Raw genomic sequence first — 18,745 nt, forward strand, 5'->3', positions numbered from 1 at the left:
CATACTCTTTCCTCCTCCTTCCATCCTTCTTATGCTGAAATCACACCATCCCCTTTTCGAACTCATTCTTTTCTGTGACCTCAAAATTGTGATACTTCCTACCTTCCTCAGTGCTTCTTCTTTTCACAACTTGCAGGCTTTTAATACCCAGCCTCGGCTTCACCTAACCACTACTTCTGAATTTAACTCTTCTACTCTGCTACTCTTTTCAGTCTTGAAACTATGCAGTTTGAACTATGACCCTGTACCTAGATATAACAAGAAAATTTCTGTTTGGTACCTCCCCCATTTGATGCAGACTTGGGAATCAGTAACTGAACATGTGGGAAATCACAAACAAACCAGCTGTCTAATATTCTACTCATCTATTCCTGTCTTGTTTTGTGCTTAAAAGTTTGAATTGCACAAACATAGAAATATAGAAATTGCAGAGAAAGCATTTACCGTACCGAGCACTACAGAAGGCACGTGAAGTTGTAAGATAGTGATTTGTGCCAGTGATTCTATGTACTGCAAACTTCCCAATCTGAGCTGTACTGTAAAAAGGAAAGGAAAAATCAGGGGACCAGCCACCCTGGAGTGTTTCCGTGCATCTCTTGATGTCAGTTATACAACAATATTTGGGGAAGGTCGAGGAACCTGTTCTTTTGGACAAGGAAGGTAATGTCACTCCGATACTTCAGATGAAAAAAAGGTTGAGAAAATAAACTGTCCTGTTTTGTCTTTTTTTGACCATTTTTCCACAGAAAGGATTTATTTAAAAAAAAAGTTACTTTTAAATGTTGCGTTTTAAAGTATAGTGGCCTTGAATTTCCTTGAGGTCCTCCTGAACTGCAGCTTAAGTGGAATCTGCTAGAGAAACACCTTAAACGGTCATTTACACCTATTTGCGCTGTTTATCCAGGGGTCCCATTTGCCATAGATACGGTGGGACATCAGAACAACCCCTGCAGAAATTCAGGGTCAATATATTCATGCAAATTAAGACAATAGGTAGTTATGATACTAATGAGCCAGCTGTGGTGTTGTTTCTCCATAGATTGTAAATAAGAATCAATTCACTACCTTGACTCGGTAATCAACAAACACTTCACACCCATCGTGCTGGGAAGTCAGTGGTCCCAGGTGTTCATCAGGGGGTCTGGCAGACCTTCCCTCTCTGGTTGTGAACAGTGAGACACAAAACACACATACACCAACACCAGCAGGCAGTCAGGGTTTTGAAAGAAAATGCTATGAGGCAGGACTGCAGGAGAAAATAGTAAGAAACTATTTTGTTTAAGTCAAGTAAGACAACCCATTGATGTGGGAAAGCATGATGTGTTCTTTATTTTGAATTATTATGCAAAGATAAGTTGTACTGATTGAATTAGGTGAGTCTGATTATACTGCTGTTCTTATGTTCATCTTATTGTTGAAATAAATCATCTTGGTATGTATCAAACCTCATCTCACCAAGTGTTTGCTCAGTCTGCCTTCAAAGAGATTGAAGAAGCAAACATGTGGAAGATGGAAATATCAAGTTCATATCACAAGGGGTACTATTATTATGCCCTGAGTTAGGCTATTGTACAGGTACATACAGGGCAGTGAAAGTCAAATCCCATAAAAGTAAGACACTTAGATCACAGAAGTGACTGACGTACTGAACCTAAGAGGGATCTATAGTAGACTCAAGTTCGTAATATAAACTACACTTACAAAAGAAAAATACTGCAAAGTTAGTGCTCACTATACAGAATACATGTTTCAATATGACAACCAATGTATTATTCAGGGACATGCATGCTAAACAGAATCTCATTGCTCTATCACTGGTCCACCTGCATCTGAGAATCACGTATGAAGTAATAGATAAAAGTAGGGTAGGTATCTTCAGCATTCAGATAGATGTCTGTCTGCCCTTTTTCTGCCCAGTTGCTGTGGTCAGATGCTCACATGCAGACAACCAAAATGCTATGGTATCTCAATTGGCACTGCTAGTTTTAATAATATCCACGTAATAATGTATAAACAATAGAATGGTAAGGATGACTAGCAACAAGAACAAAAACTTAAGAGCTGATTTCCACCAGCTGTACAGCATAAATGACGTAGAACAAGGACTAATAGTCCTGGACCTTGGCAAACCCCACTACTCGAATTGGCCCATGGGGCCTCTTCGCTGTGTAAACTCTGCCGTCTGCTGTGGCTCAAGTTTTGTTAACTTGCCAAGCAGCTGCACGCAAAGGCTGCCTTAACTCTGCTAATCGTGTCCATCTGAGATGTGGAAAAGCGAAGCAGCAAAGGGTTTTTAATACAGAATAATCACACTCTATGGGCAGAGCCTATTCTGCGAACAACAGGAATCCTCTTTACAATGTCCAAACTGAAATCTAATCAGGGATGCACACTTGAAAAAAATTCAGGTTTTTTTGGTCTTATAAAACTTGCTTCTTCCCAAACTGCTGAGCTAGCATTTTGAACAAGTTCAGCTTTATTTCCAAAATATCTATGGAAGTTCCCAAAACATCAGGTATGTTTTTTCAGCTAGGATCTATTGCTGAATAAATCTGAGAGCTCTGCTCCAAACTAATGAGGTAGGGCCAAGTTTCCTGGTTCTACTGGCAGCACTTCAAGCTAGACTGTAGTGAACTGCTCTTTTTTCAGGCTCCATGCCTTCTGCCCCACTGGAATAACCTTGTGTGTTAAAGTCTGACAAATTGATGAAATTTAAGCATGGGAATTAAGTAATTGATTTTGGGTATAAAAGTTGCTATTTCCCTTCACATCATTAGAAAACACTCTCAAACAAAACGGACTCGTAAACAATACAAGCTTTAAAGGGGAATTCTCCCCACGATGTTGTATTTTTTTTTAAAAAGGAAAATCAACCTTTTAAAGAAAAAGCAGTGGTAAATCTCAGAAGTCCATTGTCAAATAGGACCTCTATGCCCAGTGCTCTGTTGGCACACAGCTGTGTCATGGAACAAATCACCTGGCCTACCATTTTTCACCACTTATTTTGTGTTCTTTTTCCTTGCCTGCTGCCATCCTTATTGACAAGTTTCCCAGTTTAAAAAAAATGTTTCCAAGTTGGAAATATCCAGTGTACTGGAGTCAAATAGTTTGAATAATATCTCCCACCTGGGACCATCTTTAATTGTCAATCTGTCTCCAATTAAACATATACAGAAGTGGGTACGCCCTAACCAGCAAATATTTAAGCCTGGCATTTTTAAAAAATCTTACTGATATGATAGTCATATTCAACACAGTTCAATACATACAGTATGTCACGGTACAATGTTAACAAACTTCCCTCAGTAAGCTTATCATTCCATACATCTTAATCACTGATTTTGCCAATTGTCTTCTATCTTTCTCTCTTGAAGTCATTGAATCCTGCTGCAGTATTATTCTATAGATTCTGGCAGGCCTCTAATGCTTCACCAAGTGGCTATTCTTCAAGTGTGAGTCTAGGCCGTGAGTTTCAGCAAGCTATTTGACAGTAGAAGGCATCGTCACTAAGCCTGATCCTCTCCTTGCTCAACAGCTGCTCATCGGGACTTGGCGACCTATCGTATCACATTAACCTATGTTCTACAGAACACACTAACTGGACAAAACCTATTTAGGGGTAAACTAAAGGGTGTGTGATCTAGACTGAGTGCAATAACTTGCACTAGTTATAGCTATCCCTCACCTTGTAATCCCTACTTCTTATTCTGTGGCATTATTAATTATAAATTAAATGGCCCATGTTTACTTGTCATATTGTCTGCTATTTTAAAAATATTATCTGAGCACATTGTGCCCGTTGCCTAACACCTTAACTTCCCTGAAGACCAGGCTAACATTGAGTGAAGATTTCACCTCAGGCACCTCTTTAATTCTGTGCTTGTGATAGGCACAAACTCAATCACTGTCAGATAACGATGGTCCAGACTTTGCTGCAGAGGGGCATCTCGCGGCGTGCCCTGTTAGTTAGACTTGTTCGTGAACATTTAGGTTTTATAATTTTTTGCCCACAAAGTTGCTGCAAGTGCGAGCTGATAACGGGGGCAACAGTGCGAGAACAACAGGGCATCTGGGACCTTGGTGAATAATGGGGCAACCAGTGTATCTCCGTAACCAATCAGATTAAAGGATTGAGAAATACACAGAGGAAGTACTGAGAAGGAGGATGAATTAGAGTGAGTTAATTCAATGTCAAATCAGGTACAGAAAGAGAAATAAAGAGAGGGAACAAAAGATTGGATTTAAAAAAAGAGAAAAAAGAGGCAGAAAGGAAAAGTAAGAAAAAAAAATGAAAAATTTGACATTTTTATCACGTCGTCAAAACGGTACTTAACGCTATAAATTACTAGACTTAACTTTCTGTAGCAAGCTTAATGGGCAATTAATGTGCAAATGCAGCAGCTTCATGAAACTCACTGGGAGGTTAAGGGCGAGATGCCGTTTTCGTGAAGCTAATGGCGGAGTGGCACAAATCGGCCAGCAACTTGTGGCAATTCAGAGGGTATCTCTTCCTCGTCATAAGTTGCTGGCCAATTTGCACATTAATAACGGCATGCGTTGTTCACACCCCATTGTTTTTTCAGCAAATTCTGGGCCATTAGCTCATAAGTGAGAAGAAAATCAGGGCCACGTATTTTCAAATCAATACTTTTTTTTAGCTTTTTCTTGCATGACTTTTCAAGAACTTGTTATCTTAAAAGATTCTCTGGAATTTTCTTTTTAAAAAATAAACAATTTTGTGGCTAAATGCAGCTTGAAATAGCAGCGCTGATAAAAAGACATGAAGAAGACAAAACTTGAATGTCACTATGAGTTGAAGAAGTTAAATTACTAAATTAGCTCAATGCTTTCCTTTGTTATTACTTGCTTTGAGTTTAGAGTTTCCACTAAAATATAAAGAGTCTTATCAGAACACTGCCACTTAGCTCCAACTAACAGCAGCTCATGAACCAGTCACACAATATTACATACAGCAGGAAAGGGGCAAGATATTTCTGAAGTCCAATTTTATTGCTTCTAAACAACACAAAACTAGGTTTTTAACAACCAGTACCATTGATATATTAAGATTTTTGTGACAAACGTGAACTGATAGTAGGTGAATTTGGCATAAAAATCCCACTATAGAGCATCTGAATTTACATTAATGACTTAGATTCAGAAGCTCAATGCCATCTGGTCAAATTGGCAGACAGTATCAACTTCAAGGAGGGTAGCAGAATTTAATGAAGGCAGCTACAGCCCTACACAATGAGTCAGATAAAATGTATAAATGGATGAAACAGTGCTCCGTGGAATTCAATATGGACAGATGTAGCACATATAGTGAGAAACAATGGATGTCATAAGAACTCCATGTATACTATCAAAATAGTTGCCTGAGATCATGGGGCATTAGCCGACTCAACACTCAACTTGTCCAATCACTGCGGAGCAGCAACCGACAAAGTAAATAGAATGCTGTTAATGTCTTGTTTCAAAAGACATTTACAGTTATATCTTCCCTATTTCCAATAATCCTTTGTCTGAAAAAAATGCTTCCAACCTCCGCAGTGTCCTTTTAGTACTAATCCTATACTTATGCCCTCATCACCAATTCACGGACCTGTGGAGATAAGCTTTCACTATTTAGCCTCTCAAATCCTTTCAAGACTATTAGATTCTTCCCCACCCCAACATCTGCTCTGCTCTAGTGATTACAGCCCTAGTATTCAGGTCTCCCATCATAACTATATGGGTGATTCTGAGCTCCCAGTGGGGAGCTGCTCTTGCAGGGAGCACAGGTTGGAGAATCGATGTTGTAGACTATTTCTGACTTGTGAAAGTAACCCCTGCAGGAGGGCAGGATCGCAGAATCACTCGAGTTTGGCATCAGCCTAGAGAATCTGTTTTGCATCTTTTCCATGGCTGCACATTCCTTCCTGTAACGGAGGCCCAAAACTGCTCACAGTTCACTAACTGTGGCCTGACCAATGTCTTGTACAGATACAACCTCATCTTCTCATGTAATCATTTGATTAAAAAATTTGGGATCAGAGTAAGTGAGATACAGTTGCGTAAATTACATATAAGTATTACAAATTCTGTCCCTTTTGAAGATTATCCTGAACGTGGTCCTCCTATGCTCCCCTTTGTATTTTGCTTTGTGCAGACTCACTGCACAGTAGTACAAGACTGAGTCACTCACTTTGTTGGTTGATGGTTAAAATCAATGTAACTGTATTCAAAGCATTTGATAGTTGCACAGGAGAGGTGCTGAATGCATTATCCCAATTCAGGTTAGGCTATGATCTTTGCCAGCAGCTGTACAGCCCTGTAGTGTAACATGATATTGAAACTATGAAATTGCAGAATCTGGACTACAGATTAAATGCAATGCACTGCATCCAAAAACACTGCCACTGCAACGGTTTTATTATGTATTGGATTTGATAAGGATTTGTAACTTAATACTGCTCTGACATGTTTCCATTTGTTAGTTCAAAAGATTCATGCATCCCCCAAGAGCTTCATGAAAAAAAATCTTCCAAAAATTACAATTACTTGACATTACCCAAGCAGCAAACTTCCTGAAATTGACAGGCTCTTAGTTACATACAATGCTCCAATTGGAAACGAGGGCAGGGTGCCCTGTGCCATGAACACCATTTTGTTGATTACTATGCCAGTGAATATGATTACAGTTTATTCAGAATCATTAAATAAAACTGGAGAACATTTTTAAAATACAAGAGTAAACTCTTATCTTCAAAGTTCCTGGTGAAGAGCTTTAGTGCTCCCGGCACATTTACATGGATGGAAAATCATGGGCAATGCATGCTTGATTTTCTAATGTTTGGTCAGGGCTCGTGAAGCTTTTTGCTGGGAATGCTGAAGAGGAAAATTTACCTCAGTCCCCTCCACCTGGCCATTATTTTACCCTCCCCTGCCTTCACCATTCCTGCTGGTTAAAATCAAAGCTTAATGTTCTGTAGTAATAATGGCAATTTTAGAAAATATGCAGTTAAATGCCGTTCAGGCTTGGAATTAGTTTCACAGCTTACAATCTATTGTGCACAGTGAAAATTTATATTTTGGGAATAAAACACAAAAATAAACCCAAATCCAGTTTAGTGTATTTTTAGGAAAATATGCCTTTTTGGCGAAATAAAACTTCGGTTCAAGTTTGTGAATAGTTCAGGTCAGTAAACTTTGAGCTTTCGTAAAGAAGTGTTTATAGTTTCACTTAATCAGCCACTAGAATTAAGACCCACAAGTAACTAGGGGATCAAATATCAGTGAACACCAGGTTCATTGCCCGACTGATCATACAGCTTTACAACATCCAGCAGATTCAAATGCTGCTATTCCTGCCTTTTATAAACCAGTTGGACTTTGCACAGTTACTTTACTGATAGATTAACCAATGCAATGTTCCACACAAATAATTAGTACAACTGTTACACATTTTTGCTCGTTATTATGCACAGAATAAAGATATTATGTAAGAAGGTTTTAATACAATCATGGGATTAAGTAACATTCTAAACCAGAGCTTGATGTAGTGGATGATAAGTCCCTTTGCACTTAGATGGCTTCTGTGCTTGAGCCCTAATAAGCCGGCCTTCTTTTCCTTCCACTTGTGCATCTGATATCCCTTGCAATCTACCTGGTTTCCCCATAATATAACATCATTACCATTTCTGTGAAGGTTAGAATCAGAATCATAGAAGTTTCTTGGGAGAGGAGACTGTTCCTGCCTCCTTTATGGTTTGAAACCAGAAGAAACAATGATATAATTTTTTAATTAAAACAAAAATTTAGATTCATTTTTATTTTGTCAGCCTGTCACATTTCTTGGATTCTTACTTTTTTGCCCAAGCCTTCAGAGGAGCTAAAATCAGTGAAGTTAAAGTGAAATTGAAAACAGTTGGTGCCTGTTCAGATGGGGAGATGGACCTTCTCAGACACCAGGGAGACAGTAGGGGCCGTAAATTATAATACAGACGATAGTCACTAATAAATCCAATAGGGAATTCAGGAGAAATTTCTTTACCCAGGGAGTGGTAAGTATGTGGAACTTGCTACCACAAGGAGTAGTTGAGGCATTTAAGGGGCAGCTAGATAAATACATGAGGGAGAAAGGAATAGAAGGATTTGCTGTAGGGTTAGATGAAGTAGGGAGGGAGGAGGCCAGTGTGGAGCATAAACACCGGCATGGACCTGTTGGGACTAATAGCCTGTTTCTGTACTGTACATTCTATGTAACTCTATGTAATGTGACTAAATCAGTTAGCACTGAGGTACTTTGCTTAATCAGAACAATCGGAAAAAGACAAGTAAAATTCCAGCCTCAATGGCAAGGAGCTGCTGGACCACAGCATGAAATCAATATATTGATACAGGAGTGTTTGTTATTGAACATACTCAACAGGTCATACTTCAAATATTGTGTAAAACAGAACCCTGCAGATCCAGTCTAGTGTGAACACTTTAACTAAAACAGCCCTAACTTGAAATGCACTAAAACTCATCCCAGAACATAGATTTGGCAACGACAAATGAACTCTTTTCTTTAAAAAGAATCATATATTGAAGCCTATTGCTCAAAAAACTTGTACGTACCGCTCTTCGCGATTCTGTCCCACACAGACACGCCCACCGTGCCGAGGAGTTGGGTTACTACAAGATCGCTGTCGGACTTGAAATCCTATCCCACAACTGGTACTGCAGGGAGACCACAGTGTCCAAGGAGTCCAACCGCCATTCCTATTAAACAATTTGATAGATTTTAACTTTTGGCTTCTGGTTTGAACAATTACAAACAGCAGGTAGATGAATGAAGATTGGATCACTTATTATGTTTCCTATCCCACATTGTAATGCATAAAATAAAAATCTTTTATATTCTTTGGATAGCCTACTTTATTAATATTTCTTGTGTCACATATCAGGACAAGATAATTGCAAAATTGAGAGATGTGAACTAGGAAAAGAGGACTGGTAAATTAAACATGATTCATTATACTCAGCGTTAATTCCAATTTTTTCCCTTACCTGGAACAGTTTGCGACCTCCATGCTGGGACCCTCACACTGTCGACCTCCACATTGAGGAGCTGGACTATCACACGAGCGGGTTCTACAGATGCATAAACCAATGGTGTTGCCATCAGTGTGGCTGCAGGGTTTCCATGGTGACCAGGATCCAAAATTACCATCCACAGTCATGTTTCTCGTCTAAATGACAAACATTCAGTAAGTCAAAAGAACACCACAAAGTTAAAATAGGAGTCTAACTGGTTTGTTTATTTTTGGTTGCTTGCATTGTAAAAACTGCCAAAAGTTATTTCATGCTTTGAAATCATTTAATGAGCTTTTATTTGGATCACAATTGCATTCAGATCAGTGATGATCATTACCAATGTAATCCATTTCATATTATCACTGGTATGTATAATTCCAAAACAGCACAATCTGCAGAACATCTGGACCGAACCATACACTTGCAAAATACAGTCAATGGTACAATAGAGCCGTCTACCCAAATCATTTACTGTTAGTTAGCAAAAAAATTGCTTTTAAAAATTATATAATCAGACCTACTATAAAAAAAATCAAAATAAAATGAACACTTTCATGTAACAACTCCATATTTTCAATTTCTCCAGGAAGTCAGGTAACATCATCCAAGGTATGTCATTTAATCCTTCGCAGACTATACAGTATTGTTTCAGTGCACTTCTGAAAATAAAACTGCCTGTTTAATTGTGCAATATAGAGACTAGGGGCCCGATATTAGGAGGGAGGCGGGTTGGCAGCGGGGTGTCGACTGGGCGCGTAGGTAACGTGCCCAGTGAATTCGGGGTGCTCCGCATGCGATCGCAGCCTAATTGAAGGCACTTACCACGGCTTCCGGGTTTCCCGTTCCAGACCTGCGCAGCGGGCGCACTGTGCACCCGCATCACAGGCTGTCAGCAGGAGGAGCCCTATTTAAAGGGACAGTCCTACAGTCTCCTGCAGCAAAGAAACAATTTTGGATCATGGAGCAGGCCAGAGGCAAGGCTGCTCCAAAGTTCTCTGACTCCTCACTCCAGGTGTTGCTTGATGGGGTGAGGAGGAAGAGGGAAACTTTTTCTCCATCGGATGGGAGGAGGTGTCCTCCCTCCGCCACCAAGAAGGCCTGGCTGGAAGTGGCCGAGGAGGTCAGCAGTAGCAGCAATGTGTGCCGAACCTGGGTCCAGTGCAGGAAGCGATTTAATGATCTAACCGGGTCAGCCAAAGTGAGTATACTTACGCATTCTCCCACACTCCGTCTTCCACATCACCTCCACCACCACACAGCCCCTTCTGCACTGCCACCACAACGCTCTCGCATCACTCCTCACATCCACTCAACTATCATCCTCACCTTGTCTGCACGTACTCACCACCCCAGTTCCCATTCGAACACTACCACACAACCCAATCCTCATACAATCTCATGGCTATGTCTCACACGCACCCTCCCATGCATCTCCCTCACGGTCACCCCCACCCACACCAACGCATGCAGCAGTCACCATGCAACCATCACTCAATCACGCCTCTGTGTTTTGCCTTGATAGGAGAAGAGATGCCAGAATGCCCGGGAGAGGGCAAGGACCGGAGGGGGCCCGCCACACCAGGTGGTCTTAACGGACGCGGAGCAGCAGGCACTCGAAATAAGCCAGACGCTGGAGTGCCTGTCCGTGGCGGACGCCGAGACTGGGAGTGCACAAGCGGCTGGTGACAGAAATCTAACACTCAGCACTCATGCTAGCGAATGATCTTAGCATCACTTGGCATCTGCAGCACCTCAACATCTGTCCACATGCTTAATATTGCTTTCTGTTCTCTTGCAGGGACATCTGCGAGCGCCGTGTTGGCGGAGGGCGATTCCTCAGAGGACCTGCCGGCCTCTGAGGGTGCATCGTCACATCTGAGCCAGCCATCCACCAGCGCAGATATACACACCTCGGTGGGTCCCCGTCCTCACCCAGTTGGGCTTGCACATGGTGAGTCACCACACACATGTGAGCATGAGCAGACACTGGTGGCAGCCGTGGAGAGTCCGCGTCGGTGGGAGCTCTCTTTTCCAGGCTCTGCTCAGCTGGACCCAGATGCTGAACCCTGGGGGCCAGCCATGAAAAGGAGAGTCATCGAGGGGCAGCAGCACATTGCCGAGGTACTGGAACAGTTGCCACGCGCACGCTCCACAATTGCGCAGAGGATGGAGGAGTCCAACTCCTGCATGAGTGGAATGGTGGCACAGGTATCTCCAAGATAGTGTCACAGGGACGTGTAGGCATCTCTGAGATAGTGTTGCGGGTAGGTGCGGGAATGTCTGCGATGGAGGAAAGGCTCGAGCGTCAAGCACGGCTCAACAATGAGTCCATTCAGGCCCTGACAATGGCCATTCCAATTCAGGGTGAGCAACAATCTGCCGCCTTAAACAGGCTGATAGATACATTACAACTGGCCTTCCAAGGCTTCACACAAGTCCTCCAAACTGTCGTCCAGCAGGGTGGAAGGAGTGATGTGGGCCTGGGCCAGGAGAGGGATGATGGTGAAAGGGGACATGGAAGTGGGGAAGCCACTCAAAGTGCTCCCACGTCTCACCCATTGCCCCTCTCAACCAGTACCCGCAATGCTGCCCCCTCTCCAGGTGGCCGAGTCTGTCCTTGCACAGGTGCAGGTGGAGCAGTCTTTGGAGCGGCCCTCACGGGCACCAAAACCCAGAGAGCGTCCGTGCAAAGCATCTCATCGGTCAGGGCATGGACAAGAGCAACCTGCCACTATCTCTGCTGAAGCCACAGGGGTAGCACCACGTAGGGGTTCCCGTAAACATAAGGCAAAGGTTTTGTAAGCACATAGAGGAAGCACAATGGTGAAAGACAAAATGTCATGTTTTTGATTTACTTTTGTTTGTTTTGCAAAAAAACATTAAAAATTGTTATCACCACTAAATCTTGTCTGGTTTGTGCAATAATGCCCTTTCCTGAGGATTACCATGAAGACCCACAACTGATGCCACCCAATGTGTCACTGCGGAGTGGGTGTAGGTGTATTTGCAGGGCTCTTTTGTGCAGGCGACTGAGAGACGTCGGCGATGTCCCCGGTGGCACCCTGGAAGGATGGGAGGAGAGGTTGTTGAGGGCAGTGGTGAATTTGACAGCGACAGGTAAGAAGATGGTGCTCGGGCCAGCCAGGAGCAGCTCAGCATGAAGGAGGCTGCAGATGTCCACGACTACATGTCGAGTGACTCTGAGCGTCCGTGTGCACTGCTCCTCAGAGAGGTCCAGGAAGCTGAGCCTCGGTTGGTAGACCCTGTGGCGAGGGTAGTGCCTTCTGCGCCGCATCTCTCTGAGGTTGCCCTCCCTCCTGCTGTGCAGGTGGATGTGTCACAGCACTGTATTGTGGACCTCCATGTGTCAGAGGTGGACAGCGTGGCCAGCGAGGCTGGTGATGCTGTTCGTCCTCCGAGGAGGTTATGTCTGCAGCTATAGCGGCCCCCATCCGGAAGATTTACGTTTGAGGGGGTCCGCAAGGTAGGTAAATGTGTCTGCACACTGAGGTTGAGGTTGCAAGTTTGTGATTTTTTGTGTTAGGAGGAGGGTGGTGGAGGCCAAACTTTGACCAAAGCGACAGAGTGGCCTCCTGCAATGAGTGAGGGTCTCCCCCCCCACCTGTCAAATGGACCTTTGCAGCTGCCACAGGCTGATGGCTGCAACACATCCATTTCAACTGGGAATGTTTCCCCCAGTACGGGAAACACACTCAGTTGACCTGAAAATCCCACCCCTCCTAAAATATCCTACAAATCAGGTCTCCTAACGACCTGAAGTATCCAATTAATTGATTTAAATGGGATCCCGCCCACCCCGGGAATCCCCAATTTTCAGAGCCCCCTCGCCACGAATGCACCCGCTGGGACATCAGAAAATCGAGCCCTAGGTTTTATGCAAGGGATTAAGATAGGAGATGGGAAAAGGGGTATCCTCCAAATTAAATATCTCAAAATGAGGTACACTAGAAGTAACCAAGGAGGAAAGTGTGGACTAGGACAGGCAGGGCTAAAGTAAACTGTATGGGGAAAATTACAAAATGTCCATTGGTGGAGTCTGAGGATTAGAAGTTCTTGTAGTAAGACTATGGAGTTTCATAGTAGGTTATTTCTTCCCAAATATATGTGAGAACCTGAATTTTCTGTTGCAGGGACAGGACTGCCAGCTGATAATGGAAAGTGGCGGATAATCAAGAGTCCCCAAATTATCAGACAATGCTGATTGCTCTGCCTCTCCCCAACCATCCAGCTCAATCCTTTCTCACAGCACTCACCTCCATTACTCCTGCTAGCAAGGTAAGCTGGTACTAGAAGAGCTGCCGGATCAGCTGAACTGCCTGTTCAGAGCTCCCTTACTCATCTGCTCACAAGCCCAGATGCCAAACCTGCTACAGACCTCCTGAGGAGCACATTTAAACAGGCATACTTAGTACTGATTTTAAAGTTGGCAGTTCTGTTCAGCTCAGTGGAGCTACTGACAGGATCGCTGGAAATGAGCATGTAGTGCCTTTAGCATTCACCTCTGCAGCTGGAGATTCAGGGTGAACTCAGAGGATTTGGTCTCTCTTGAGACTGTAGCAGGTCCAGCAGCTGGAGTTGTGAGTGGATGCATGAGGCAGCTGGTCTCCCATTATCTGTAAATATTTTGATGGATAGTTCAGAACGTAGACCATGAAAGCATTGATAACTGAGTTTCTACTGCAGTGTGATCTGCATGTTATTGGAGACTGACAAACAAAACAAAAAAGTGTGCATTAGGAATCTTACCTGCTTGCTAATCCCAATTAAACATCCCCATGCACTTGAAGACTTTCTTATTAAATTATAAGATCTCCATTGAAATGAATGGAGAAATCAGGCTAACGACACCAATCTGCAGTATCTGGATAGGATTATCTGTATTTGAACCTTTATTCATAAATAAAATGCAGCAAGTGCACAGTACAGAAATATTACAGTAATGGGTTGATCCAGTGGAATGTCGCCCTAGTTTACCAATTGTGTGCCGTGGCACAAAGATCACAAAGTATAGGTGAGGGAAAGCATTTGACCCATCTGACTCATCCTTCTATTAAAAACCTATATTCCCATCATCGCACCATCTGTTTTTGCCTCCAATACCTTACCCAAGATCTCTGCGCTCCTCCAATTCTTGCCTCTTATGCATATCCGATTTTAATTGCTCCACCATTCGTGGCTGTGCCTTCAGCTGCCTACGCCCTAAGCTCTGGAAAACCCTCCCTAATCCTCTCCGTCTCTCTACCTCTCTCTCCTCCTTTAAGACGCTCCTTAAAACCTATCTCTTTGATCAAGCTTTTGGTCACCTGTCCTAATATTTCCTTATGTGGCTCGGTGTCAAATTTTGTTTAATAACGCTCCTGTGAAGCACCTTGGGACATTTTACTACATTAAAGGCGCTATATAAATGCAAGTTGTTGTTGTTATGGTGCAGGTTAGCACCAGGTCTCTTTGAAGCAAATGGCACAGTTCTATATCAGTTTCCCTGACAAATCTGAGCTTGTAGAGTTAACACTCCTCAATCATTGTCAGGTAACTGTGCTTGGGCCTGCAGATACAGTTAGTGGCAAATTGGTGGGTGAGGCAAATACATCCAGAGAGCCATCCGATATCCCTGGTTTCTCTTTTTTGTTCCTCTATATCCTATTCCATTAAGTCAAGTAAGAGGGGAGAACTGAAAGCAATCTCCATAGCTTACAAATGTATGGACACAAAAATAAATTGACAGCGCAGCTTTAAGGAATCAGTTTCTGACAAGCAAAAACCTGGCTGGCCTTTAACATCCATTTGAAATGGCCGTGACTACTGCACTGCATGTGAGGGGCATGGGAATTTGGAAAGATTGCCGTCTCTCCCCTTAAGTAGCGTGCACTGGAGATTTCCATTGATAATGAGGCAACGACGGCCTCAAAAGACATTAACATTTTTAGAATGCCTCTAATTGGGTGTATAAAACTCCATGCCTGATTCTGCAGCCCACGCCTCCATCCAGGGAGGCGCAAGCTGAGAGCAGAGCCTCACAAAATTGGCCTGAGTACATCAACTTCAAAACAAGTACATCCACAAGGCATTAAACTAAGCAATGGCACTTTTTGCAAAAACTAAACCTGAGGTTTAACTGTACTAGGGGCACCGACTTAAATAGGTTTATCTGATTTTTTCCTCATATAATCAGCCTGTTTGCTATTTTGCTTCATGAAAATTTAGATTCATTAAACTATTGTCTTGAATGTGTTCTACCTCTTACTGATGACAGGATAATTTCCTGGAACAACATGTTTCAAAAACTCTGTTACAGAATCATCATCTTATCCATCTGGGAAAGTTCATGTTACGATGAACACTGTTATCAGGCTGCCCAATTTTTATTAAAAAAACAATGAATTAGGGAAGTCTAAATCTAATTCCTCGTGGGTGTGACCCCAAAACACAAATCTGCTCCTAATTTGGCACTAATTGGCAATCTCCTTCAGAGAGGCGGCAGGGTGACTGGTGTGGGAAATGGAAACATTCGCAATAGGGGAATGTTTTTCTGAGGTTGGAGCTGAAACGCATTGGTGGGGCTAAGTTAAGGGAGCTTTGCTCTATACAGGTCTGTGCTATAAATGACCTGAGACTGCTTCACGTTAACAATTAGGGTTGACAATCCTCACGGATTGCCCGGGGGTCTCCCGGGCACTGCTGCTAGTGCCCCCAACACCCCGGCCGCAGGGAGCGGGCCCCGACTTTGGGGTGGCTAGGAACGGAACCAGCTGGTTGCTGGGAGTTTGGGGTTGGGGGGAGAGAGAGAAAGAGAGGCGGAGCAGGGCTAGACAGAATAGGGACCAGGGTGCAAGGGATTGGGGCTCGGGGGAGGGGAAAGGTGGGTGACTAGGGACTGGGGGGTAGGGGCTTGGTGCAGGGGAAGAGAGTGAAAGAGGACTGGAGGTCGGGGAGAAAGAGACAGGTGTCTGGGAGTCGATGGATTGGGGGTCGGGGGGAGAGAGGGTGACTGGGGAATGGGGGTCGGGGTATGGGGGCTTGCGGAAGAGAGGTAGAGCGGGGAATGGGGGTCAGGGGATTGGGGCTCAGGGAGAGAGGGAGACTGGGGAATGGGTGGGCATAGGGCCCAGCATTCCTGCAGAGCTGGGAGCAGCAACGTATTGAGTCAGAGCGACACCGAGAGAGGAACAACTAGTAAATGGATGAGTGATACCTGGGGACTTCACTGTGTGTAAAGAGTAAACAATTTTACAACACCAAGTTATAGTCCAGCAATTTTATTTTAAATTCACAAGCTTTCGGAGGCTTGTGAATTTAAAATAAAGAGGATTGCAAAGAGTTGTGCAAAGGGATTCTGGCTGTAGTTTCAGGGTGAATATCAGCAGGTTGTAGAATTACTGTCAGTTACAGGTCAGATATCGGGGTGTTACAAATATTACTACCAGTTACATATAAACTATCAGTGAGTTATTATATTACTGTTGGTTATGAGGGGAATCTGTGTGTTACCAGTACTAATATTAGTTGTCAATGCAATTTCAATGAGTTACTATTAGTTACTGGTGGAATCAAAGTTCCTCCCACCTAAATCTCTTCCCCACCTTCAGTTTCCGCTTTAGTTGGCAACCGTACTGAGAGTGGGTGACAAACTTGAAAAATAGTGTTGTATTCCCCCCAGGATAGACATTCTTAACCTTGATGAATACAAATTTTGCTCAAAATTTTGTTTTAAAAATTTGTATCTCCAGATGCAATCAGAATTCAATGGCATCACTGCGTTGCTTATTTGCCAACTGCAAGTGCCAAAATGTCATGCAAGACAAACTAACACAATGACACCTTTCAAAAGGAGGAAACACAAAATCACATAGCAAATCTTGTCATCAAGATTGAAGCCCATGGAATAAAGGGGGTAGTAAGAGCATGGATACAGAATTGGCTAAGTGACAGGAAACAGAGAGTAGTGGCGAACGGTTGTTTTTCTGACTGGAGGGAGGTGTACAGTGGTGTTCTCCAGAGGCCGGTATCAGGATCATTGCTTTTCTTGATATACATTAATGACTTGGACTTCAGTGTACAGGGCACAATTTCAAAATTTGGAAGGGTAGTGATAGACTTCAAGAGGATATAGACAAGCTGGCGGCATGGGCGGATACGTGGAAGATGAAATTTACGCAGAAAAATACATTTCGGTAGGAAGAATGGGGAGAGGCAATATATACTAGAGGGCACAATTCTAAAAGGGGTACAGGAACAGAGAAATCTGGGGGTACATGTACACAAATCGTTGAAGATGGCAGGGCAGGTTGAGAAAGTGGTTAAGAAAGCATACGGGATCCTGGGCTTTACAAATAGAGGCACGGGGTACAAAAGCAAGGAAGTCATGTAGAACCTATATATTTTACTGGTTCGGCCACAACTGGTGCATTGTGTCTAGTTCTGGGCACCGCACTTTAGGAAAGAAATGAAGGCCTTGGAGAGAGTGCAGAAGAGGTTTACTAGAATGATTCATAGAAGTTACAACATGGAAACAGGCCCTTCGGCCCAACGTGTCCATGTCGCCCAGTTTATACCACTAAGCTAGTCCCAATTGCCTGCACTTGGCCCATATCCCTCTATACCCATCTTACCCATGTAACTGTCCAAATGCTTTTTAAAAGACAAAATTGTACCCGCCTCTACTACTGCCTCTGGCAGCTCGTTCCAGACATTCACCACCCTTTGAGTGAAAAAAATTGCCCCTCTGGACCCTTTTGTATCTCTCCCCTCTCACCTTAAATCCATGTCCCCTCGTTATAGACACCCCTACCTTTGGGAAAAGATTTTGACTATCTACCTTATCTATGCCCCTCATTATTTTATAGACTTCTATAAGATCCCCCCGAAACCTCCTACTCTCCAGGGAAAAAAGTCCCAGTCTGTCTAACCTCTCCCTATAAGTCAAACCATCAAGTCCCGGTAGCATCCTAGTAAATCTTTTCTGCACTCTTTCTAGTTTAATAATATCCTTTCTATAATAGGGTGACCAGAACTGTACACAGTACTCCAAGTGTGGCCTCACCAATGCCCTGTACAACTTCAACAAGACATCCCAACTCCTGCATTCAATGTTCTGACCAATGAAACCAAGCATGCCGAATGCCTTCTTCACCACCCTATCCACCTGTGACTCCACTTTCAAGGAGCTATGAACCTGTACTCCTAGATCTCTTTGTTCTATAACTCTCCCCAACGCCCTACCATTAACGGAGTAGGTCCTGGCCCGATTCGATCTACCAAAATGCATCACCTCACATTTATCTAAATTAAACTCCATCTGCCATTCATCGGCCCACTGGCCCAATTTATCAAGATCCCGTTGCAATCCTAGATAACCTTCTTCACTGTCCACAATGCCACCAATCTTGGTGTCATCTGCAAACTTACTAACCATGTCTCCTAAATTCTCATCCAAATCATTAATATAAATAACAAATAACAGCGGACCCAGCACCGATCCCTGAGGCACACCGCTGGACATAGGCATCCAGTTTGAAAAACAACCCTCTACAACCACCCTCTGTCTTCTGTCGTCAAGCCAATTTTGTATCCAATTGGCTACCTCACCTTGGATCCCATGAGATTGCAGGGATGAGAAACTTTAGTTATGGGGCTGGACTGGAAAAGCTGGAGTTGTTCTCCT

At 43.3% G+C, this 18,745-nt stretch overlaps 1 protein-coding gene across 2 annotated transcripts in view; it reads right to left on the reverse strand.

The window, feature by feature from the left end:
• The window catches only part of sema5a (sema domain, seven thrombospondin repeats (type 1 and type 1-like), transmembrane domain (TM) and short cytoplasmic domain, (semaphorin) 5A), a 202,516-nt gene that overhangs the window by 49,736 nt on the left and 134,035 nt on the right, over positions 1 to 18,745 (reverse strand). For both annotated transcript variants that reach the window (XM_068004736.1, XM_068004730.1), the window contains exons 13-14: positions 9,037 to 9,218; positions 8,605 to 8,748 (exon numbers count right to left, since the gene is read on the reverse strand). In XM_068004736.1, coding sequence (XP_067860837.1) covers positions 8,605 to 8,748; positions 9,037 to 9,218 — 326 coding nt within the window. The remainder of the gene's footprint in view (positions 1 to 8,604; positions 8,749 to 9,036; positions 9,219 to 18,745) is intronic.

This window comes from Heptranchias perlo, chromosome 2, assembly GCF_035084215.1.
Source record: "Heptranchias perlo isolate sHepPer1 chromosome 2, sHepPer1.hap1, whole genome shotgun sequence".
Lineage (NCBI taxonomy): Eukaryota > Metazoa > Chordata > Chondrichthyes > Hexanchiformes > Hexanchidae > Heptranchias > Heptranchias perlo.